Source organism: Cyprinodon variegatus, unplaced genomic scaffold (assembly GCF_000732505.1).
Source record: "Cyprinodon variegatus isolate N-32 unplaced genomic scaffold, C_variegatus-1.0 Scaffold253, whole genome shotgun sequence".
NCBI classification, from domain to species: Eukaryota; Metazoa; Chordata; class Actinopteri; order Cyprinodontiformes; family Cyprinodontidae; genus Cyprinodon; species Cyprinodon variegatus.
Genome location: NW_015150706.1, coordinates 529,433 through 555,911, shown reverse-complemented (window position 1 = coordinate 555,911; position 26,479 = coordinate 529,433). Strand labels below are relative to the sequence as shown.

Sequence of the window (26,479 nt, the reverse complement as noted above, 5' to 3'; positions counted from 1 at the left end):
CTTTGATACCCCTAAAAGAAGTAAATAGTATCATGACTATCAAGGAGCTCAGCAGAAATGAAGATCATGTTATTTAAAACATCCAAAGCTTTGAACACATTGTAGTAGATGATTTAATTCAGAAAAAAAAAGTGTGCGTGTGACCGCAAATCTACCATGAAGGCAGACAAGAAGAGAAATTATTAGAGACCGCCATGAGGCCCATGGTTACTCAGGGAAGCTCATTGGATCCACAGCTCAGATAAGTAGAAACAGTTCACAGGAAAACTTCTATTGTTGCACAGTGGTGGTAGCATTATGCTGTGGCTCAGAGCTGCCGTGAAAATAAATGAACATAAGAAAAAAAGTTATATTTAAGGCTACTAAAGACCGGAGACAAAGCTTCACCATCCCAGACATACTGCTGAATGGCTGATTGTGGTTCAGATCAAAATCCACAGCAAATTTCAGCCTAGAAACTGAAACATGACTCGATGCAAAGTAATAGGACCAGGAAAGAAGAAACAAATTTAACTCCCTGCTGAGGTCAATCTACGACTATTAGCTGTGATTCTGACCCCTCATTAAGAAGGTGCAGGCCTCCCCTCCACCATGCAGCCCATCAAACTCTCCTTTCCCTCACAGGGAATCCGTAGCACTTATATATTTCCGTAAGAAATCAAGGCCAAAGAATATTCCAGACAGACATGCAGAGAGACTCGTGAGCTAATGTTATCTGTTCACACTTGTACAAAATATCCAGAAATTAATCAAGTGAAACATGAACTTAGAACAAGAAGTTCTCTAGATAAGTTGGGTGTTAAAAAACATCCTATACTCTGCGTTTTGTTGACATTATCTCCTGTATGACAAAGTTTTCTGCAGTTATATGTTTTAACTGATATAAATAACAGGGAAAACAGGCAAGCAGAACGGATCAATTGAATAATTCCTGTGAATCCTCAGCAGAGCTATATGTTCTGCTCACATGTGAACTCAATGACTAATTTTCTGGACTTCGCCCCCGGAAGCTGGCGGAGCATAGTCCAAGGTGTTTACTGCATGCATTTTTCCACCTTTCTATGACCTGACATATACAGTTTTCTGAATGACTGCAAATATCACAAATGCTAACAGTAAGCAGCAACCAGCAGTCCATACAAATAGGCATGACTGTACACGCTGCCATCGACCTGAGAACACGTCGAGTCTCATTGACCAGTCCCCCTTCATCTCCCAGCTCCTGCATATTGACGCTCATGATTCAACCTTGTTGATCAGGTAAAGCCTTTTGGATGAGCAAAAAAGCCTAAAACAGCCGTCAAATGTATTACATAAGCTTTTATACAAGTCAATAAAATTCATTACTGATTACCAGGGGGAAAAAAATTGCCAAATTTAAAGTTACTCTAAACTTAAAAGTGATCTTTAACTGTGAAAAAGAGGTCAGTGCTACTGCTTAGCTTGGATTTTAGAAGTTGATAGGCTAAGGCTGCATCCTGATAGTGAATGTGGTTAGGAAGACTTAAGCTAAAGCGGAAATACACCAACGATAAGGGCTGTCTGAATAGGGCTAGCAGTGAGGAAGCAGGATGGTTCCTATCGATAGTTTGTTTAGCATAGGGGACAACTAATTAAACTAACTATTATTTTGCAAATAGATGAATCTGTTGATACATTTTTCAATTACGGTATTCTATTAATATTCGAACAGAAAAACACTTTTTGTGTATTTAAAAATGGTGAAACTAAAACTTTTCCATTTAAGGAATTCTGGATAGAGCATATGGAAAGATAAAAGTTTGTTGTTTATTTAATATTAAATACAATTTTTTTACATATAGCCTATTTAAAAAAAAAATGTTGGTATAATTACTGCTCAAGGTGGGTCGCTCTGTCAGCCAAAAGCACGTCTCTCTACACCTGCGCTGATTAATCGATTACTAAATTACTTGATGATCATTTCAATAATCAATCACCATTCATCAGGTTAATTGTTTCAGCTCTGAAAGATAGAAACTACTATTTATTCAGAATCCGCCTGTATCCTTCCCTCTGCCTAAATCCCTCAGAAGTGGCTTTCACAATAAAACTTTGATGCCATTTTTCTCCAGTCTGTTGTTATTGCTGCATCTTGAATATTAAAATCAGAGGTACATAATGTCTGGAGAAGTTTTTTATTTTTCTCCATTTGGGCTTTACTGTATAATCCCAATGGCTTTTAGCCTACTTCCTGTTGTTAGACAGGTTTAAGGAGGTTGGTTTGATTGTCTGGTATATTTATGACATCAAACATTAGAGTAACTCCAAAGGTATATCTAACCTTTTCACACCAAAGCCATGCATATATGAAATTGATCTTATTTTTAAAAAAAATCTATTTGAACTTTGATGCATTTGCATTTCTATTCTTAATTGATCTAAAAAAAATAATAATAAAAAAAAAAGGGAAACCAAGACAGTGACAGCTTCTGCACAGATTTCCATCTAAATCAAAGGAGTTATTTGTCAAAGCAGCCCAGGTTAAATGCCTCCTCAGCAGTTTATGAAAAGAAGAGTTAAGAAACCTTGGAGAGAAATCAGCTGATAAAGGTTTATGAACACGATAATCAGCACTTAAAGGGTCATGAACTGTAATAGTGCATCCATTTCAGAATTTCAAAAACCAACAGTCCACATATTTGGACTTTTCAACTATTTTCTTCAGTCTAATATGTTATTGGCAGGTTCAATGTAGGTTTCTAGTGTCATCCAGATAAAAAGGAAATAAGTCCTGATTAAATAAAGCCAGTTTTTAAAATATAAACGGTGGTGATTGGAGATAAAAGACATAAACTTGTTGTTTTGTGCTCTGAACTGTGCGGCTTGGTGTCAGATTTGTGAATGACCGTTTGCTCTCACCGTGTCACATTCCACGCCAGCAGGAAAACAGCAGCGCGTCACGTTGCGTGGAAAAGCCCGATGATTTGCAGGACACAAAAAAAAAAATAAATCCAAACGTTAAAAAAAGTCTGATCCCTATTGTTTTATTCGAAAGTGAAACACGGAACTTAGTTAACACTTTACCTGAGTCTTCCGAGAGGAAAGACGCGAAATCCGCCCCCGGAAAAACACGCAGCTGTCAGCCAGCAGAGTCACGGAGCGGAGGGGATGGGAAGCCCGACGTGGAACTCCTCTGAGTCCGGCTGCAAAGGACCGGACACCTGTAAGAGCTCACTTTTGGTAAACCTCACCCGGAGCGGAGCAGACTAACCCCGCCCCCTACCGCACGCCGGCCTGGTAAACACCCACGTTAACGAGCGGACCCTTACGTCATTAACCCCGCAGCGCCACCTGCTGGCGGCTCACAGCAGGAGCAGCTTGTTCGATGTCGCGCCGTATGTCACATGACCACCAGGGGGCCACGTCAGACTGGAGCAACGCTGGAGTTAAACACGCAAAGGGTCTTTTTGTTGTTGTTGTTGTTGTGTTTAAATCTCTTCCGTTATTTATTTAAGTTAAAGTATGTTATATTTTACTTCTAATTGTACTCCATCATTGAACACTTATTTTGGAGATACTGTTCTATATCTTGTGATTTTTTTTGTCAATGTTTTGTAATTTGCAACTTTTCAATAAAGCTTTGGATTAAATAAAAAAAAAAAGTTTGCAAAGTGTGTTGTGAATATTTATGCCTCTTTTGTTGCTGTAAAAAGTTGATGTCGAACAAATAGAAAATAATAAGAGGCAAACATTTCGTTTTTTGTAAAAAAACAAAAAACAAAAAAACAACCCTTAAAAGAAAGTGTGACATGTATATATCTTTAACCCCTCATGAGGCGTTAAAGATATGTGCATGTCAACCTTTTGCTGGAGACTAATGCCAATTATACTTTGCAAAGTTACTCAGTCAAATTTTAGGTATATGGACTTTGACTTTTTAAATAAATCTAAAATAACACATATTATTTCTTACTAAGCAAAGCTGGATCATTTCTAAATGAGTCATTCAAATTAAAAAAACATTTATGAGAACAAACTGAGTCCCTATCATTAAGTGATTTGATTTCTTACTCTCTCTTTTTAGTTAGTTGGCTCAAATTGATCGGGAGTGAAATGTCCACTTTCTGCAACTCCAACAGCGACGTCTGTTCCAACAGAGCAGCTAGTTATCCTGGATTAACTCAAAATTTACCAATCCAACCTCGCCCTTGTACTAAACAAATCAGTGACTGAGGAGGAGTGATTCAGGCCACCAATGCCCCTTTTCCAAAAGCTCTACTTAGGCCTGCCCAACTTCAATCAGTCAACTTTGTGAGCGTTTCTTTTACTGTTTTAGCCACAGGGTGAGGAAAAAAGGAGTGTTCTTGCAAGAATTACAGGAAAAGGTTACTAAACTAAAAAGTGAGATTCAGTTTTACCATTTACAAACTTAAAACTATGAAAGAGACAAATTACTGCCTGGCTAAAAGTTGCCTTGTCAACAGATACAGTAATCTAACCTGAGCCGTAGATCTCTGCAGCTCATAGTTATGCAGAGCCTCTTTGCCTCTTTCACAAATAATGCTCTCCTTGCCTTGCCTGACTTGTTTTCAAATCTGGAAAGTGATCTAGTTAGTTTTTTTTAAAATCCCTTTGACAAATAAGCTTGACTATGTTTAAAAAACACAAATCCCAGTAAAATACTACTCATTTAAGTTTGCATGCAAAGGCAGTTTTTCTAAACAGTAATTCATGTATTGTTTACATCTCAGTATGATTAATGTAGCATGCTTTATTTTGGGGTAATTGTCCATTAGGCATCTAAAGGCTGTGTAAAATGCTGTAGCACTTCTTTTAAATAGCACAAGACATATGAGCACATTAGCTAGATTTTAACTTCAATTTACTGGCTGACATGATTGCACATTTCACGATTCTCAAATGAAGTCTATACTTGGGCTAAAAAAATAATGTAACATCATATCTTTTGTTACTCTATTGGCGCGTAGGCAAATTCTATTGAATTGGAAATCACACACACTCCACCGGCTGCAGCACGATGGCTGCAAGATGTGATGATGTTGTTACACATGGATAAAATAAAATTCACCATACGAGGTTCTGACAAGTTTCTGTCAGTGTGGGGACCTTTAATCTCATATTTCTATGGACTTGATACATTACCAATGTAGCATGCCTTAATCAATGACGGTATTTGGTAGTATACTGGTGTAGCCGACCCCACGCAATTTAGGCTTGGTTTCAGACTTGATCTGAGTTTAATTTTTTTCTGTACAAGCCTATACTTGTGATTTGACATATATATTTCTATTGTCTTTTCTTTCCTTTCTTGTATAACATTTGTACTTATTTTACTGATCAGGTCCAGGCAGGGTGTGTTGAGGGTGGGGGTTATCTGTTCTGTGATAGAAAAAAAAGAAAAAAGAAACAATGTAACTGTTTTTGTACAGTATTACTCTCAATAAAAACAGGTTAAAAAAATAAGTTTTATTTGCTTTAAATCTCTTAATGGCCTTGACCCCTTGAGCAGATATACATTATATAAGGCTGCAACAGGTCAGGTATATATCTGCAAACTCCCTCAGTAATGAGGTTGAGGTTTCTGTGCAGTATCTTTGCTGTTCTTAGAGCTGCTCTCCTCTGGATCAAGATGTCTGATGTATTTCCAGGGATCTGTTGTCGCCACTCCTTAAGTTTGGGGGCCACTGCCCGAGAGCCCCAATGACTAGAGCCCCTGGTGTCTCTCTCTCTCTATATATATATATATATATATTGACTGATACATTTTTGAGTTGTATTTTTAGATGTAGGGGAGAAAAATACATAGTGTGGATTTGGGATATCCTTCTTAGGTCATTCTTTGATTTTCAGCACAGCGCTTTCTTTGTTTATAACTTCTAGGGAACCAAATCATAACAGCAATTTAAAAAAAACTGTTTTAGCCAAGCTTTCTGCTTCCAGAGACTTCCCCCACCTCCCTGGTTGTTTAAACAATATTTTGCGGCCTTCACTAAGGAAATCTACACATCAGACAAAGTTCAAACAAGAGCAAATGATACAGCACAAGTGAGAATATATGAACCTATTTCTCCAATTGTAAAACATCCCTCATGTAATCCCTCTGGAATGCTCCTTTTATAGACATGAATTGTTGCCATTAACCTGTATAACTGTCAAGTCTTCTTCCAGGTATTTTCTCTTGTTCTTTATTCTCTAAACATGTTGGGGCAATAAATCAAAACATGAAAATATATTTTGTAAAAATAAAATGTCACTAGGCACATTTTAAACATAAATCATCAAACATCACTGGAAAAAATGTCACTTTTGATATATTTAAAGCTTCATAAATGACCTCCTCTTTAATGTCTTCATTGCACAGGCTCCTGTTCTTTTGGTTGATGCCACAAAATTAACCTTCTATACCAAGAAGTTTAAATGGTCATTATGTGTCATGATTCATTATTTACAGAACTTTATAATTTAAGAAATCATTTTCAAGTGAATTTACTTAGAGTACCTATATATTATGTGTTTTGCCTGCAATAAAGAAGCAAATTTCAGTTGAAGGAATGTTCACTTTTAATGGGAGTTCTACCATTTAATACTAAAGAAAAAAAATCCCACTTTCTAAAATCCGTTTCTAAAATCAGATTAGAATCTCACAGATATTTAGCTTGTTCATATTTTCTAATCTGAACAATGCTTTTGTATCATAACAGCATTAGCTAAAGCTACGGGGTATCTGGTTACCATATAACCAGGCTTTCAAAAAATACTGGCCCCTAAAAATGTAAAAAGAGAGAGAAAAAAAAGACAGTAAAACTGAGTAAATATTAAAGGCTATATGAACCTTTTTCTGTTAATAAATAATAGGCTGTGTTAAGGTGAGGAAAGAAATAGTTGCTCAATAAAACCAACAATTACAACCAGACTTATCATTTGAGTATTTTAGCAGATACAGTAAGCATAGCAAAATGTTAGACTGGCAACATTTACTGAGAAAACAAACAAAAAAAGAGTCATAAATAAGACATACAAATGTATATAATCTGTTATGGTAGAAAATCAACATGCTACCTCATGTTGCTATATTAATACCAACAAATTTGCATTTTGGCACATTTGCATATAACATTCTTTTAACAGGAATAACTGCAATTTGAAACGGTGTTCTTCATCTTTGTGGTTTGCATGTTGACATGAGTTAGCATTAGTTGAAAGAACAACAAAAACATTAACGGTCCTTTAAGTCTGATGGGGTAAAAATCTAATTGATTTGATATTTTTGGACAAACCAATACAGTAGCAACGATATTAGATTTCAATATGGGGAAGAAGTTGCCCCTGCGTTTGCTCTTATCTTGTCTCCAGAAACACACCTTCTGATTTTCAAACTTTAATCTCTGTCCACAAGATAAAAAATAAAAGAAAGAAAGAGGATTCTTTATGTATTTTATTTTTAATACATTTGTAGGCGTATACATGTTGACAGGAGTTCCAGATATTACCTGAAAGGCTATTTTGTGATTGTCCACTTTCACCATTGAACACTAGAAATCACAACAAAAGCCATTTGTGTCTTTTGGTTGTATCATACTGTAGCAGAGTACTTACTCTGTAACCATTAAACCTCAAATGAAAACTGAAGAGGTACCTAAAGTACTTCGGAGAAAATTCCAGGATATTTTTCTTATGCCTTTCAATTTAAAAAAATGTGATGTTTTTTCTATTTTTAATACAGAATATTTATAGCAGGGACTATGTATGCTAGTCAACTCAGAGAAAAAAAAAAATCCTCATCCAGAAGATTTACAGTAGTGCAGCCTGAGCCTAAGATCCATCTGCCTCCTCCTGCCCACTGCAGATGCTGACTGCTTTCCCTCATGATAAATAAAACAAAAAACGAACATTTGACCAAATAACTTGTTCTGCCATTGCTGCATGTTGTTTAATATCACACAAGGATCCACCGGAGGAGTTATAGTTAGATTTATTCAACCATGTATGTTTCATGTAAACAGGTGTGCACAAAGGGAAGACCTCATGGTGAAAGGTCTCAACGCTAAACCAAACGTCTACCTGAGATTCAGTTAATATCACCAATTCACGTGGAACTCACAGAACGATGCAGAGAAACAAACCTAGACTATTTCAGTATTCTGTGGTACACGTTGATGCTACAATAAAACATGTTAGACAGCAGTTCTCAGAGACAGTTTTGGTAACTTTACAAGCTACAATGTCGGCCCTATGTTATACAAAAGGTGAGTCATAACATAAGTTTTTATTTACTTTTTTCCTTCTTTCAAATTGTTTTTTTTTTTTTATATAAATCTTTACTAAAACTCCTTTAAAGTCTTTAATATTGCTCTTGCTACATTGAAAACAAAAATAGAAAAGTTACATCTGAACATTGAGCAGTGGGTGTTGTTTTAATAAAGAGTGTCACCCTCTAGTGTCCATGGCTATGTTTCAATAGTCCTTAGCAGTTAAGTGTTTGTGTGTGATTTTCTCTGTAATCATTACATACTCGTCACTTACTGCAGAAGAAGGAACGAAGCAAAAGAACAACACCACAGAGACATTTTGGAGGCCCGTGAGCTGAAAAAGAAACACCTAGGGTTGTGTTGCTGAAGTGCTGGCTATCACTGAATCTTCCCCTCCCTGAGCTCCTTCCTCTTTCACTGCTGTTGCATCCATTTCCGCTGCCTGATCAGCAGCCACAGAAGAGGTGTGCGTGTCAGGGGCTTCGAAGGACTCGCCTCCGAGGTCGCTCAGTTTGATGTAGCCCTTGCTGTTTGAGCGTTCCAGTCGGGGGCAGCTGAAACGCCTCGCTCTGTCACTTTGACGTCCCCCAGACACAGACAGGCTGCAGCGACGGACCAGCCTTGGCTGCTCTGCAAAAGAGTTCAGCGACGTATTTGAGCTTGTTGCCGTGGAAACAGGCTCTGGAGGAAACAGCTGGGTCCAATGTGCATGAGGCTGAGACTGCTGCGCCCCCTGTTGATTACCTGTCTCTATGCTTATGTCCTCCTGACTCTGATGGGGAGGTGGGGTGTTCGTCTCTGCTGATTCCCTTTGCATACCGTCCATCTCCACACAATGGCTGCTGCCGCCATGTCCTTCCTCCCTGATGTTCTGGGCAGCAGCCTCAATAATAACCTCCTTCTCTGAGCGCCCCTCTGCCTCCGGTCTCTCTGACTCCTCTACCTCACAGTTATTTAGTTTGATCACTGGGAGCGTGAAAGCGTTCACAGAGGAGGTGACGATGGAGGTGGTCTCCCACTCCCGAGGCTGTGGGGCCTGCTCGCTACTGCTGCTGTAGTCCTTATAGATGCTGTAGACAGTATCTGTAAAGCTCTGCACATCTCTGGAAAAACTACGTGGCCTGCCGGCCAGTGAGGAGCGTCTAAACATCTCATTAGTGTCTAACTCCCCCTTCAGGTGGAGTCCGGTGGAAGGCCAGGAGCTACGAGTGTGGGCCCCACTTGCAGGGAATGAAGCAGACGGGCCCTCGACGCTCCTCGACTGAGTGTAGTTCACCAGGCCGTTCAGAGGTGAGTACTCCTTAGAGCGTATGCTATGCAGATCAATCACTGTGGAATAGATGTCTCTCAAATTAATGATTTTGGTTTTCTTATCTCGGTTTTCATGGAGGACGGCGTTGGCACAGATGAAGAGGAAAATACCGATCCCCATTACCAGGGGTCCGAAGACTTTCAGATTGTCTGAGTAAAGGTAATTATCCAGGAAGTCACAGAGGATGCCACAGCGGTGAGCGGGCTTCGGGACGCTGCTGTTGGAATGGCTGTGGTTCGACATGGTTGTTTGCCGGGTTGAATGATTTTCATGGGTCAAGTTAGACTGCGGGCTTCTGGAGTAGCTCATCTTGCTGTTGTAGAATGCACCAGTCCTGCGACGTTCCTGGTACTGTTGCTGACTCTGGCTGGGCCAGTAACCCAGCACGGCCATGGAAATCCCAACCATGAGGATTACGACTCCAACAGCAGCCACCAAACCAGCTGGTGAGCAGAGATTGAGTTTTCCTTTCACAATCACCACATCGTTCTTCTTCTTCTTTTTGGATTTCCGTTTTCTCTTGTTTTCAGCACGATTTTTGGAGCGGAGAGAATCCTGCCGCCTGTTCATGCGCAGCAGGCCACCGGTGGCGATCATTGTGGAGGCTGGAAAACAGGCTCCTTACTTAGTCTATGGAGAGACAAAACAGAAGAGTCCAGAAATATCAGCCGGAGTAAAACAATGAAGTTTATCATTTACAGGAAAACAAAAAAGAAAAGTTTCATTTCAATCATTTTAATAGTTTGCTGAGCAAGTACTGGTCTTAAAATGAACCAGTTTTATGAAAGAATTTCTGCATTCAGTCTACAAAAATATGTATTGGATTAAAACTTTTTTTATCAAAGATGTGCAAAAATTAAAATAAACAATTTGTGCAATATTGGAAAGGTATATTATCTATAGTGCAGTTTTCATATGTCAAAGTTTTCCACCCAAAAGTAACAATTTACAGCAAACAGGTGGATTTACCCCACCAACTGTTTGTAATCCCCACTAGGTCCATTGCAAAACAAGCTAGTCCAATCATAGTTTAATAAAACAAAGTTTTATTAAACTATGCATGCATGCATCCATCCATCCATCCATCCATCCATCCATCCATCCATCCATCCATCCATCCATCCATCCATCCATCCATCTCATTCTAGCAGGGATAAAGTCAATGAGAATTTTAAAGTAGAGTTAGGTTATAAAACGGTTTCCCAAGGTTTGGGCATCTGATGGAGCACTGGTCGATTAATAAGTGAAAATGGGAATGGTTATTACTACAACAAACCTGCCAATACATGTGACCTCCACCCACACTAACCAGACCATTAAGGTGAGTGTTTATTCAAAAAGCAGCCATAAGTCAAAAGTAACTGCTGAGGAACTGCAGAGATCATCTGCTCAGGTTTCAGTGTTAAAATCTGTTTACAGGTCAAATATTCAATTATTAACTCTACAAATCTGGCTTTTATATAAGAATAGCAAAAGAGGAACATGTGTTTAATGAAAGCCTTAAACAGTCCTTAAACAGCTAATACTACACATTAGCATGAATGTAGCATCATTGTGGTTACATAGGCAGCATGGTGTAGAGAAGCCTCTCTTCACTGGAGGGAAGGAAGGTGGCCAAAGAAGATGGTTGGAAGTAAAAACATGACAGCTTTTAACAAAACCAGATTAAAGAATGAGGCAGAGATATCTTTTCAGATGGACAATAACCTTAAAATACTGCAAAAAGTGGCAGTTCTAGACCATATTTACTAGGGGAGCCCAAGGTGGGGCCAGTGTGTCTTCATAGCGTGCAGAAAATCTTGCAGTAGGGCAAGGGTGCTCAAGTCCAGTCCTCAAGAGCTACCTTCCTGTAACTTTTAGATGCATCTCCTCTCTAGCACACCTGAAGCTAAAGCCTCAATCCCCTCATTTAGCTCAGCAGAGACGTGGTAACGAGCCACTCATTTGATTCAGGTGTGTTAAAAATGGTGGCATAAAAAAGTTGCTGGATAGTAGCTCTTGAGGACTGGACTTGAGCATCCCTGCAGTAGGGCAATAAGTTATCATTTAAAATAGGTTAAGAGAGCCGCAGAATCCAAAAGCCACTAGTATTTTTAGTTTGAAAATTTTGCATTTAATTTTTTAATATATTTACAAAATCCCATACCATGGAAAAAAGGACACTGAAATAATTATTTGCTTGATAAATATCTACTCAGAGATAAAATAAAGCTATTTGATCAATATTTGATCGATGTACATTCATATTACAGGAATATTACATATTTTGACGTATTTTAAACGATAATTATTAGTTTAAACAAATCAGAATTAGATCTTAAGTAAAACCGATAAGTTCCCGGTAACAAATTTTGTTTTTTAAATTTTGTTTCAAAATAACATTTATGATTTGAAAACTGTGATCCTATCTCAATACGACTGAAGCTATCACCTTAATTTTATAAATCATAATTAAAACAGAATTGTAAAGAAAAAAAAAGGAAGTGGCTCTAAGTCACTACATCTGTTCCAGCGTATATTATAATTAGAATTTATTTTAGAATTATGTCTTCAGTACAAGGGGTCATAACAGGGGCCAGGAGGAGTTCTATGGAGGAACGGGCCCCTATTGGCTGCTGTCTATAACCAAACATGGATGCAAAAGCTACTAAGCAGAGGTGTACATCAAAGCCTGTTCATGTGTTAGAATTACAGCCCGGAACAAATTTAACAACTTCATTTTTCTTTGCATCCAATGGGACAGAGCTTATTCTGTTTTGCAAATGAGACTGAGAACATTTCTGTCTCAAGATGCGTAAGTTATCTAAGACAAAGATGGTTCTGGTGCACACCAAAAATTTCAATTATAATTTCAGAAATAAACTGAGAATTGAACAGAACTTCCTTCCCACTCCCACACTCACTACTGCGTAGAAATGTAACACCTACAAATGTATACATAATTAAATTATAGATATAACTAATAAATAAGTATTAAATTATATGTGGAATGTAGTGACAATGTCTGAGGAGGTTTGAAGTTCTTCACATGAACAATTGTCCCGATTCCTACTTTTCTAATAAGTCCATATCATCCCAAAGTCTATTAAGTGAGCAAATGAATTAGTTTATGTACATATACACATTCACGTACACACAAATTAATTAATATCACTACATCAAATAAAAGTGGCTGATTAAATAAAACACACCCCATCAAAAAAAACAAAAACAAAAAAAACCCCAACAACAATAGAATTAATTCCTTAAAACCCTTCACCATCAGAAGAAGCATGATATTATGAAACCATTTAGTATAGCTGAGGCTGGTTCAAATCCAAGCTTCATTGTTCTCTGTTGTCGTGTCCTTTGGCAAGACACTCCACCAGCATTGCCTACTAATGGTAACGCCTGGTGGTTCCTGTGTATTGCAGCCTTTCTGTCAGTGAGCTCCAGGGAAGCTGTGGCTACAATATAGCTTACCACCATCAGTGTGTGAATATGTGCATGAATGGGTGGACAACTGAATGTAAAGTACTTTAAACTGCTTTGTAAAGACGCTGTATCCGTACAATGTTAACGATAAGTTAAGTTATTGTATGTTAAACAGGACATAATGAAAAAAATGAAGTAATTCAATTATTATTAAATAAATCCTTATAAAAAGTATGTGGTCTGTGGTCAATTTGATGACAAACGAATTACTGATAATCTGATAACCAATAATTTATTATTGACAAATTTGCTTGCTGACCACTTTCCTTATAAGCTAAGAATAGCAAGGCTGCTGATTGACAATACAAACCAAGTTCAGAAATAATATCATTGTATGTTTTCATCCCTAGAAAATGCTTCCAGTCTTAAAGTAAATAATTATTACATTTTACAAATCCTTCTCACTCATTTTTAAGTCTGCTGGATAAAACTACACGTCTTATTCAGTAACTCTGAAATACATTTCCATGTTGATATAAACATATATTTTTTTAATATTTTAATATATGTTTATTATTAGATTTTAGTATCTAAAATACAGGATATACATCCACATAATGCCTGCAGCAAACCAATTGTTTTGTTGAGCAGAACAGCATTTTCACAAATTTTGGAAAATAGAAGCTAATCGGTTTAGCACACCCTAGAATAGGTTCTACTGACTTTGAGAGGAAGTCACAAGTTTGTTCCTGTCTGTTATGGGCATGTGTGATTGTGTCTGGACATGTCTCCATTAAGCACACTACTGGCAATTTGGAATACCAAGTCGTCGCTGAGAGCAGACATCATTTGGGAAAAGCAGCAACAGCTGAGTAAGGGCAGTCACTAACTGTTTTCCATTATTCTTCTGTTATGTAAGGCTAGAGCAGTTATTGTTTGGCCTGAGGAGGAAGTCTACCACTCCTGATGGTATTGTCTTACTCCAGTCCTTGAGGGCAGGGGTCCTGCATGATTAAGTTTTGCACTTTCTTCTCATACCTGATTTCCATTGATGACTGATTAACAGACTTTTGCTAAACTGCAACTGTCTAATGGAGCAAAACTTCTATAAAATGCAGGACACTGGCCATTCAGCAGTGACTTTGCCTACCCCTGGTCAACAACGTAATAACTGCTGAGCATGTGATGGATTTTTTTTTAAATTATGCAATTGGCAAAAACAAAAAAACAAATGGAAAGTGGGCCATCTATAGTCCATACCAGATGTCCACAATGGAAGTTTCTGAAATTTCTTCTTCCTGTAAGGCACTTCTTATACTTAAGTACCTCAAAAAGAAACAACATAAAATAACATAACATAAAGAGACAGAGGAAAACTTATGGAGAGCAGCAGTCTAGTTGGGGGCATAGAGCTTGGAATCCTGAGGTTCTGAGTTCAAGCCCCACTCCCACAGACTGCCACTCTGAGCAAGACCCTTTACCGCTGGTGAAGATCCTCAGTCATCATCATTCCATCCATCTATCCATCCATTATCTAACACGCTTGTCCCAAGTGGGGTTGCAAGGGGTGCTGGTGCCTATCTCCAGCAGTCAATGGGCAAGAGGAGGGGTACACCCTGGACAGGTCGCCGGTCCATTGCAGGGCAAAACAGAGACAAACAGGACAAACAACCATTCATGAACACACTCACACCTAAGGACAATATAGAGAAGCCAATTAACCTAACAGTCATGTTTTTGGACTGTGGGAGAAAGCTGGAGTACCCGGAGAGAATCCACGCATGCAAGGAGAACATAAAAACTCCATGCAGAAAGACCCTGGGCCATTCCAAAAAAGAAAATTAAAAACAATCCACTGGACTTGGCTTCAAAGTTTGAGGAGGTTTCGATTTCCATCCATGCTGCGATGATAGCGGGAAGAGCCACTTTGATGTGCTTCTGTTCTTTTTGTTCCCCTTCTATTTTTGTAGGGACATGCTCAGCACATGTTGTAAGGTTATGATGACTTAAAGTTTGTGTTCCAGTGGGTGATGTGAGTCAAAAAGAAGATGTTGGTCTGTGTTAGTGGGTTTCTTATACACTTCAATGTTGAGGTTTCCTTCCCCTTCCATTCTCACCAAACAGTCCAGAAATGGCAGCTTGTTGTTGGTGGCATCCTCTCTGGTGAATTTGATGTTGTGGTCGACTGAGTTGATGTGTCTTTGAAAAGCGTCCACTTGTTATAGCTGGATTTTNTGGGAGAAAGCCGGAGTACCCGGGGAGAACCCACGCATGCTCAGGGAGAACATGCAAACTCCATGCAGAAAGACCCTGGGCCATTCCAAAAAAGAAAATTAAAAACAATCCACTGGACTTGGCTTAAAAGTTTGAGGAGGCTTCGATTTCCATCCATGCTGCGATAATAGCTGGAAGAGCCACTTTGATGTGCTTCTGTTCTTTTTGTTCCCCTTCTATTTTTGTAGGGACATGCTCAGCACATGTTGTAAGGTTCTGAAAGTTTGTGTTCCAGTGGGTGATGTGAGTCAAAAAGAAGATGTTGGTCTGTGTTAGTGGGTTTCTTATACACTTCAATGTTGAGGTTTCCATCCCCTTCCATTCTCATCAAACAGTCCAGAAATGGCAGGTTGTTGTTGGTGGCATCCTCTCTGGTGAATTTGATGTTGTGGTCGACTGAGTTGATGTGTCTTTGAAAAGCGTCCACTTGTTATAGCTGGATTTTTGATGAATGTGTCATCCACATGTCTAAACCTATGGCTTTTTGTTCCTCTGAAAGTGTCCAATGCTCTCTTTTCCATTTCTTCCATGTAAAGTTCCCATGGCACAACCATGCTTCTGTCTGTAAAAATTATCCCTGAACTTGAAATAGGTTGTGGAAAGACAAAGGTCCAGGAGGGTGCAGATCTGGTCCGGAGTGAAATTAGTCCTGTTGTTTAGGTCACTGTCTTGTTGAAGACATTTCCTGACTGTTTCCACTTCCTCTGATATAGGTTTGCACATGAAAAGGGAAGTAACATCAAAAGACACCAGGGTTTCTCCTGGCACCATCTTTAAATGTCTGACTTTGTTTGCAAAGTCTTTGTAGTTTTCTATGTGATGTGGTGTGTTTTCCACCAAGGGAGCTAAAATATAAGTAAGCTGTTTAGCAATGTTGTATGTTACTGAGTTAATGCTGCTGACAAAGGGCTGTGTGGTGTTCCTTCCTTGTGAATTTTTGGGAGTCCATATAAGCATGGAATGTCCTCCCCTGGATATAATCTAAAATAAAATGAACGGTTAATTACCTTGCCTTTTTCTAGTTGTTTGAGGTATTCCGTGATTTTCTTTTTGTAGGCGTTGGTTGGATCTCTTTTCAGAGATTCATATGTGTTGGTGTCACTCAGTAGAGTGAGGATTTTGTCCTGGTGTTCGGAAGGGTTGAGGACCACAGTGCCTCTTTCTTTGTCTGCTGGTAATATTGTGATGCTTTGGTCCTGGCTAAGGGATGTTATGGCTTTCCTTTCCTGTGGTGTGATATTGGAAGAAGGTGGTTTGGCGCTGAGCGACTCAGAATGAAAATAACAGCTACACTGTGCAGCGAAGAAATATAAGGAAAATAAATATATAATCCAAGTAAAAAGAAGAACAGTAAACAGAGGATCTGGAACAGCAGTTAGGGGTCATTCATATCTAAAAGGAAGATTGAAACTTTGAGTATAAATTAAAAGATTGATTTCCCCTTATGGGTAGGATAAAAAAGGAAAAAGATGAATAATATCCGTTAATGTGTTGAATAACTTAATGTGTCACATTAAGGCAAGTTCATCTTGTTTTGTTTGCACTGTGGCCATTTTGTTTTGAGCTTAACAACTTAAAGTGTTTCATGGCAGCGTGTGAAAGAGAAATTTTAGATCTACAGTGTGTTTGTGAACCAGGATTATAAATCCCATATAAAATAGATTTATAGGATATTCTTCTTTAATCTCCAGAATATTACAAAGAAATATAAATATCCTGTCCTGGGGTGATGCTGAGAAACTAGCGTTTGTTACTTCAAGGCTGGACTAATGTAATTATTACTATCAGGAAATCTACAAACTGTAGTTAAAAGCTTTCAGCTGATCCATACCAAACCATTATTATTTCTAGAGCACTTTAAAAACAACATAGAAGCTGACCAAGTGCTACACAAAAAAATCAAAACCATTTAAATCACACAATGATAAAACCATAAAGAAAAAAAAACACAATTATTACATTCAAAACACAGATAAAAAAGCCCCAAAATGCTCCAAAATGAAAATAAAAAAAGAGAGATCACATTTCTCCCATCTTAGCTTCCCTTGATTGGCCTCCTGTTAAATCCAGAATATAATTTAAAATACTTCTTCTGAGGCATCATTCAGAAAATGTAATAGCCCACATCTATACTTAAAAGGGTTCAAGTTTGAATAAAAATGTTAAATACAGCACAGTAACATCATAGTAGCACCTTTAGGCACAGTTTTTAAAATTGATCATAAACAGATTATTTTAGTGCGAGTTATCCACCATACCTTATATAGAAGGGAGACAGATTTAGAGCAGAGGTGAACCTTTTTGAAACAAAATGTCCCAATCTTCCCATAGTACAAAAGTAGAAGGCCTCGCTAAGATGCTGGCTAAAGCTGATAGAGTATCATTATCTTCAGTGAACTGAGGCGTGTACTGACATTGTCTGACCCCACAGAGGGGGAAAAAGCCATTTCTCCAGAGGTGAAAGAGCCAGATTACAGTTTGCAAACACACTTACTGTAAGGACACAGACCTGTAACCAGTAAAGCCAAGTTGATAATGTGTTGCACTTTACTTTTACACATTATTAATCTGGGCCTGCCCCCATCAAGTCCATTCAAGGAAAGTAGGGACATTTAACAGAACTTTCTGAGCTGCTTGAGCAAAGCAAAACCCAGCGCCTGTCTGAAAAAAAGTTTGGATTTAGCCAATCGGCATTTAAAAGGAACAAGCATATTTGCTACCTGTGAATGAAAAAAAGTCTTTGCCTTCAATCCTGGACATTTAGGATTAAAGTCTAGGTATGTCGTAAAAGTCATTTTATTCCCAAAATTCACAGCAGAAAATCTGGCCCCTAACCTAAACAAACCTGACCTATTTTAGAAAGGATCCAGGGAAGAACAGATTTGGAAGCAATAACATGTCTTAAGATAATGTGATTCACATAAATAATGTATGCATTAGACAGGCCTTAACCATCACTTAATCTTACCTGAATCCTTTCTGTTAACATGACCTTGATAGGCTCCAGAGGAGCCTATCAAGGTCATTATGCGTGTGCAATCCATTGCACTATCTAAATGCGTGTGCAATCCATTGCACCAATAACTTTAGTAAATGCTGGAAAAAACTGATCACCTGCTTCAAAGTTTCTTTTGTGATGTGTAGCATACACTATGTTAGGTGCAATGTTGCAGAATGCCTCCTTGTAGCTACTATTTCTGTGGCTGGTAAAGGTTATATAGATGTGCATATTTCCTTTTAATGCCAAATGCACACTTGTGATAGTGAGGCGAATAGTGTTTTGCAAAAATTTTCTGCACTTCTTACTGCATACAGTAACACAATAGCCGAAGAATCTGAGTGCAACAAAGATCATCTGTGTGACAGTTAGTGACCAGATGTCTGGCTGTAGGCCCGACAGCCCGGATTTTCACTGCACTGTCCGACGTCCGGTACAACATCTAGCCGGATGCATATTTCTCATCCTTTATGAAGCACAAGGCTAGAAGAGTAGATTTGTTTACTATTTTTCTCCGCTGCAGCATAATATGCAATCATAGTATGTAAAAAAATTTATTAACTATCTTATCTAGGAGATAATTGGCTAAGAGTGGTAGCGTGTCAGATAAATATCTGCTTGTCATTGGTTAACAAAGTAAACAAGGATTAGAATGCTGCTGGGTTATACATTGACAGAAAGTTAGCAGCATGCCAAAAAATGCCGGACCTCCTTTAAATCTGATTAGACAAAAGAGCGTGAATTTCTAATGAAAATTAGTTGAGACTTATTCCATGCCTTCTACACATGCCATGTGGACGTAAGCAGTCGAGGGAAAAATGCAGCTGAACAGTATGCAGTACGTATAAACATAAAAGTAATAAACATACCTCTTCAAAGACATCTTTTTTTTCATGTTTCATCGCTCATCGATGCCAGAATAACTTCTGACCTTAAAAACAGCAAGTCTGCTGCATCTACACAGACACTGAAGACAAGTTCCCAAAAGACAGAAGCTATACTTTTTGAGCAGTTGAATGTGTTTTTTTTTACAATCTCATATGTTGAATAAACAATTAGTCTGTTGTTGTTTTTTTATCATTTATGTTACCTGTTAAATATTTTTTTTCTACATTTAAGTCCACACATGCTAAGCTTTGTGGCATTCTGCACTTTAAAGGATTCATCTCAGTGTTCACTTTTTGAACACCACAATATACTGAATAAATACAAATACTGTGAACAAATACTTTTTGACTTTTCATTAATATTTTTTCCTATTCGGCTACACAAGCTTCCTCTTACCAGATTCTCATGTACACCTTAGGAATGTATTGATATGTCACATAATGTCCTTTTTGCTGCTATAGAAATGATCACCCTAGTGACAGTCAAGGCATGGATCTGTTCTGTGTGATGATGAATTTTCGGAATTTCTGCTCAGGGGATATCTTCCCCAGAAAGTTGGCAACGCGGATGCAGAGAAATATCGGGGAAAAAATTAAATATGAGCATTTCTGTAATCCCTTCAACACATGCAATATTATATGACAACAGGCCTCACCGTGAAACTTAGAGCAACAGTTTTGATGGATATTTGTAGTATTCAAGAATTACTCTTATTTCTCTCCGGTAACCTAACTCTCACAGGTTGGACTCAACTTCAACAAATAGTGATCAGAACAGAGAAACAGCACTATAAAAGCAAGAGAGAATGCAGACCTCATCCAAGTAGCTCAGTTCCCCCCAAAAATATTGTGACTTCCACCTTAAATTAATACTTGCACTCACAAAATTGTTAAAAAACGTCCTGGATGGGGACGGTAATCAGGATCATCACCAAAATGCAATAATTTGTTGCCAGTCACAAAAGACATCTTCTATAAAAATTTCAGCTAAATCTAAATTTAAGTTATTTTAAAAAACAGAGACAAACCTACTCATATGAAAACATAACATCCTTGGGAAAAAAAATGGAAGGATGAAGCGGTGAGTAAATTGAGGAAAAAAAAAAGCAGACCAGAACAGCTAATAAGAGGGAATGAGTTTCAGCTGAAGCAGAGAGCAGCTGAAGGAGAGAGAACTAATTAAGCAGAAGGAGCAAGGCATGCAGAAAGAAAAGAAACCTTAGGAAAAATCTACAGAAAAAAAAACAACATAGATGGATGAGAAATAATGAAAGGGAAAAGTAAACTTGTAAGGAAAAATATAGGGAAATAAATTTAGAAATCAAGATTTAAAGATCAGATTGAACATCAAAGAAAACATTTAAATACTGTAGATATGCAAAAATAAATGAACCACGCCGTCAGGATCTTAGAACTAACACAGGGAAGCTTTAGCCCGGTTCAATCTCACTCAATAAGACAAATTAGGCTATTTGTCTTTATACACCCTATGCAAATATCTGTTTTCCACTAAAATAGCAGTTAAAATATTGCAGCATTACAGCTGGCAGGGTATATTAACATGAGCTAATTGAATACCGGTACTAAAAACAAGAACAACTCCTCTAAGCAGTGAGGGTTTAATATAGGAATGTTTTAGACTGATAGTCTCTAGAGAACAAAAACGGCTTTCATACTCAAACTGAGGTGTGTAAAGTGCTCAGAAGGTACAAGCTGTGAATGTTAAATTTGGAAATCACAAAAAATAGCCGCTGACTCAGTCCCACCTACAGAAAGCAGACAATATGACCAACTGGATTACAACTACATCAGGTGCATCAACAACTGTAATCATAGTTCTATTAACAATCTTAGGGAAAAAATATTATTGTTTTCTTTATAGAAAAATAAACACATTTGGCAGTTTACCATAGGCATGAGAGAATGACAAGCTGCCAAAAAAAGTATTTTTTTATGTTGATTATGCAACATATAAAAAAATATACCGATTCCTCACAACGACCCTCCTCAGAAGGTATAGATGTAATCCCAATCAATGGCATATATCTAAAAATACAAAGATGTAGGAAAAAAGTCCAGATGATAAACATGTAGGCTGACAGCAGAGAAAAAGAAGTGTAGTCTCAGCCTGTGACAGTGTAATGTGTGCAGACAGGGAGCCAGCAGGCATGTTCCCTCCACCTCACTCCTGACTCCTCTCTCTCCCACCAACCCCCCGCTGACCGTCTCCTTCTTGCCTTCAGATCTATCAACCAGCACAGCTGCGCTTCGAGATGACAGCGTCCTTCACCATCAGTATATGATAAAAGGAAAATGAGCTATTACCTACTTGTTTACACACTGACACAATTTATTAAATGTAGGCTGTTTACCATTTGCTCTTGTATTCATTTTTATATAACTTCTGATACAGCAATGGTGGAAATGACACTATGCAGGACAAAGACATGCAGATTACTGTTACAGAGAAGGGTTAAATCATTGAGGGATAATTAATGAGGTCTAGTACAGTATTTCCAGTTTTGCCATGCTGCGTTTCAGTTAAGGTCTGACATAAAAATATTGTGTTCAGATCTGTTTTAAAGCTGCTGGACCAACATTATGTGTGCTCAAACAAAAAGCCTATGAGATGTAATTTTCTTCATTATTAAACTCCCACGAGGCTGGCAGCGGACAACAACAAACCTAATTTAGAAGGTGGTTACAAACACAATAGACGACAAACACAGGTCAGATCTTAAAGAAACACTGTGTAAGTTTTAGCCTCTAGGGGCGCTAGATTTTTAACTTCCTGGTTAGTCTTCTGGAACCACTGCATTGTCACAATATTAAATAGTCTTCCTCAGTGTGATAGCAGACCACTTTGCACCAGCAGACTAAACGGTCATAGAATAACTGGTAAGACAAAGACAAATGAACAATTATGGATTAAATACTACTAGATAACCAAAAACATGTTGAATAAATTGAGTGCCATTTCTGTTTTCCTTCCTAACAACCATTTTTGGCATTACTGAATGATGGAATGACAGGATGACAGAGCTCCTCACCTTATCCCTAAGGCTGAGTCCAGGCACCTTACAGAGGAAGCTCATTTCAGCCCCTTATATCAAGGAACTAATTGTTTTGGTCTCAATCCACATCTCATAACTCGAGATGAGGCCCGAAAAGAAAAGAGAATGGCCAATCAAGTAATTTTTCACCACATCAGACTTAATCAATACCTCTATTACTGCCCCAGTCAGCCTGTCTATCACCTGGTCTATCCAAAAATAACTAATCAAAAACCCAATGGCCAAAAGTGCATTTCTTGTACCAGAAAATATTCACAATGTAGATCTGCCATACAATTTCAAAGTAATAGCTCAGCCTTCATTCTTTAAATCTTTACTGAGCACGATTTCAGGGATAAGAACCTTAAAAGCAGTGTATGCAAAAGGGGAGCACCTAAACCAGCTGAATAGTGAGTGTATTTGCATTTTTTTGTCGTTGACATAATTGACAATGCACAACTCGTTTGGTGCTTCGGAACTTTAAAGTCGTAGGGAAACGGCAGTTAAAATCGTTGCATTCCCGAATTCTCCCGACTGGTGCCCGACTTTACATGAGTGAATAAAGTGAATGTGATTGGTCGTTTATCAAGGGGGCAGGATTGTTGTTGCAAGTTTGTTTGTGGCCGGTTTGTTGGAAGCATCTTGCTAACCAGTTAGTAACTTAGGGCTAGTAGGTTCCCAATGGGAAATTACATTGGGACCAAGTAGCACTTAGTAACAACACTGTCAAGGAACGCTATGGACAGTGGAAACATGCAAGAGGAGGAGAGTTTTGTGTCGGAGGTCGTGGAATCGTCGTCTCATTCGTCATACATTTTTTATTTAGAGGAGGAAATCTGGGACAAAGATGTTGTGGAAGAGGAAGCTTGGTTTGGTGTAGAAGGCTTACAGCCGTACATGTTTGAGCCCTTGCTACGTAACGCTGCCAGTTCTGTTAGCTCTATGCCTGCTGAAGACACAGACGTCCATCCCCGTGAACAATGGGACGGAACTTAATGGTAGAGCAAATGATTCTTATTCCTTATTTCTACCAATTATATTACCTGTGACATGTGTATCACAATGCTTTGACCGAAAAAATTAGATTGACAGATGACCGTTGATGTATGATTGGCCGAATTTAGGTGTACAAGCTGACATATAACTGACTGGGCTGCATAAAATAACAGAAAAAAAAAAACAGATTTTAAGACAAGATTTTTTTTTAAATAGAAATTTTGTAACTTTTGGGACAATATAGTCTGATAAAGAGTACATGTATATACATGTTTAAACTAGAATGATTTGCCATTTAAATATTCCCTAAAACTTTAAAGACCAACCAAATCCTGATGCTGTTGGTCATTTTCATACAAAATAAAAATTATTCTTTTGTTGTGTCCGAATCTGCCAATGTGCATTACATTGAAGGAATACCCCCAGTGTATTATGAAATGACACCTGCAGTCATTACCTTTAATATGCAACATGCAACACTATCACTGCACTTATCACAAAGTCTGGACCAAAGTATTCCACTTCACTCACTATCTCCCACCTTAACTATTGTTACGTGCTCCTGTGTGGTCTCCCTGGCTGTACGATAAAACTCTTACAAATGATCCAGAACGCGGTGGCACGTCTGGTCTTCAATCAGCCCTAAAAGTCTCATGTCACCTCTCTGTTCATTGAGCTGCACTGGTTACCCCAGGCTGTCTGCTTCGAATTAAAGCCCCTGATGCTAGCCTGAAAAGTGCTTAAAGGTACAGCTCCCATCTTCTTGAACCCTCAAAAAAGGCTTATATAATAACTTGGCCACTCCGGTCATCAATAGATTGTCTTCTAGCAGTTCCTACATCATGCTTAAGACAATCCAGACTGTTTTCCTGTGTTGTTCCAAGATGGTGGAATGACCTATCAAGCGCTACAAGAACAGCATCCATGTCTATCTTCAGGAAACTCCTAAAGACCAACCCCTTCAAACAGCATCTCCTATCCTAACTCTTAAGGGCTGGTTATATCCTCGCAGCATTGTGTCGCAGTGAGCTTGTTGCAGTTTTTTTTATTTTATGCCTTTTTTATTTGTGCTATGTTATTCCATACTACAAGGCAAGAGGGACACTCAGGAACTAGCTGTGGTCTAGATACGGCCGAGACAGTGAAGAAGTGGGGTCAAGTTTGTCCGACAACGAAGGGATATGAGGGTGAAAAAGGGTGGGGATCCAGGTGGAAAAAGGGTCTCAGTGTACCTCGCTCTTCTAGCTGGTCCAAATTCGCGAGTAATTTTCGGCAATGGCGGTTATACAAACAAAACAAGCCAGTAAGGTACCAAACAGGAAATACGGATAATGTAGATTTGACCAATCAGAGGCCTCCTGTCTCCTGCACTGTCTGCGGTCACCTACAATTTTGGAGAGTTGCAGCAGAGTGTCTGCGGATGGGGCCGGGGCACTTTTGCGTTCACTGCGACACACATGCAGACGACCTGGTTTCTGAGTATTAATCAGCCTTTACCCATACCTCTGTACCCCTCTACTACTCTTTCTGCACTTCCTTCTCTCTCTTTGCTGTCACCACTGATTCTGACTTTGGATTTTCCTCTAGACAACTTATTGTCATATTGATAACTGTAACATTGTTTCTACTCTGTAAGTCACTTTGGGTAAAAGAATCTGCTAAATGGATAAACATAGCATGGATAACACACTTTAAACTTTCCTCCTGGACACCATAATTTATTCTTACAAAAAGTTATACAGCACTAAAGGTTCTGGACTCATATTTAGATGTCTTGTTTGGTAGAAGATCAAAAAAGTTCTTTCTCTTTTCTGTGTTACTTAATTTGGGTTAATGCAGCCCTACATTTGGACCATTGATAGACTAGATTATTTAGAAATCAAAATCACTTAGATTTTTAAACCAGATGTGACCGAATCAAGCTTAGAAATGATACATTATTTTGCTTTTTTTTAACATAAATGCTGGATGTGCTGATAGATTTAGCTATATATTAAATATAGTTGCTTAATTTAAAAAAATTATGTATGGTGTAGATGATTTTCTATTTGGGTGTTTCACCCCCTCTTCAAAAGGTTTCCTGGTGCTTACGTAAAAAAAAAAAGGTTGACAGATGGAAGAAAGTTTCAGTTTTTTTTTCCTTTTGAAAAATAAAAAACAAAGGATGGTTTAAAATGTTGTTGATTGAGGCTATTACCTTCAGGTGATGTGGAACACTGAGCTTTGCTCACTTGCAAAGCAAACAGCGCTCCGGTATTTATTCACTGGTTTATAGCGAGCTTCTCTTTATTTCACGTCAAACAAGCACTCCAAAGCCTCCTGGGTGAGAACAAGCCAGGCTGCACTAACGCCCAAACACGCGTGGGCGGACCCGCGTCCCCGCTTGGAGATAGAAGGGCATCGGAACAGCGTGGAGCAGAGGTGGGTGTGAACAAGTCCGATTGTGTCTCTGTCTGCGGTGCTGAACAGGAAGCTGATGGCTCCTCCGTTTGGTTTGGCTGCCGCGGCAAACAGCTCGTCTGGCAGGATGGAGAAGGTTGATACCGCTCAGTCTGTCCGATATCTGCGGGGGCGCTTTTTTTTATTTTTATTTTTTTATTTACTTTCATTTTTTGCGTAACATTGCATGAGTAACCGTCTGTTGATATTACAGTGCATCTGTTTCCCTTCTGTTGGGAAAAAGAAAAGAATCCTGTGAAGAAAATAAGCTGGAGGTGGCCCCTGATAATGTCCAGAGCTGAAACCGGGTTGACTGGGGGGGAGGCGGGGCTGGAAAGGTGAAGATTAATGACAAACATCCGTGCACCTCTGTCACGGCCTGACAAACCCCATGCTCTCACACACCTCAGCGCTGTGTGGTCACATCAGATCTATTTCCCCACCGCTTTTGTTCTCCAACTTGTAAAAAACCAATGTATCTGTGCGCCTCACACAGATAAGGCATCGCATGCCCTCGGAAATCTACTGGTGAAATACATATATGATTCCCAGATATAAGAATAAATGGAAATGTACTACCCCTGCAATTAAAGTACTATTTAAAGCAATATTTTTGAACTAAACCAAGCTGTCATGTCACATAATTCAAAACACCCCTCACTCTTGTGTTAAACAGACGCACTGGGGATCATCTGGATGCAAAGGCGCCCAAGGAAGAGATTTTGGATCTGGAAATAAAAGGAATCAAAAGCGATAAAATAACAAATCTCTTACCAGAAATATTGTCTAAATAATGTGAGGTGTTCATGGCGCGCTCCTGGTCCCGCTTTGCTCCGTCGTGGTGCGTCGCGCTCCGGTGCCAAGACTGGAAGAAG

General features: G+C 38.7%; 2 protein-coding genes across 3 annotated transcripts in view; both read right to left on the bottom strand.

Annotated features, from left to right (window-relative positions):
- epb41l3 (erythrocyte membrane protein band 4.1-like 3) overlaps positions 1 to 3,235 on the bottom strand; it is a 66,723-nt gene extending 63,488 nt beyond the window's left edge. Inside the window, exon 1 of one of the 2 annotated variants that reach the window (XM_015382222.1) lies at positions 3,046 to 3,235. The gene's annotated coding sequence lies outside the window, so the exon portion shown is untranslated. Of the gene's footprint in view, positions 1 to 2,880; positions 2,902 to 3,045 lie in introns of those variants that run through there. The other variant, XM_015382216.1, reaches the window with a different exon arrangement.
- A 5,074-nt stretch (positions 3,236 to 8,309) lies between these two features.
- On the bottom strand, positions 8,310 to 26,479 carry tmem200c (transmembrane protein 200C). The gene is made up of 2 exons (XM_015382202.1): positions 26,379 to 26,479; positions 8,310 to 10,173 (listed from the first exon to the last, which is right to left on the bottom strand). Exon 2 carries the CDS (start codon positions 10,138 to 10,140, stop codon positions 8,581 to 8,583), a length of 1,560 nt encoding a protein of 519 aa, XP_015237688.1. The 5' UTR covers positions 10,141 to 10,173; positions 26,379 to 26,479; the 3' UTR covers positions 8,310 to 8,580.

Excerpts from the sequence above, each read along its gene's own strand:
- tmem200c (XM_015382202.1), bottom strand. The coding sequence starts at position 10,140 with ATGATCGCCACCGGTGGCCTGCTGCGCATGAACAGGCGGCAGGATTCT.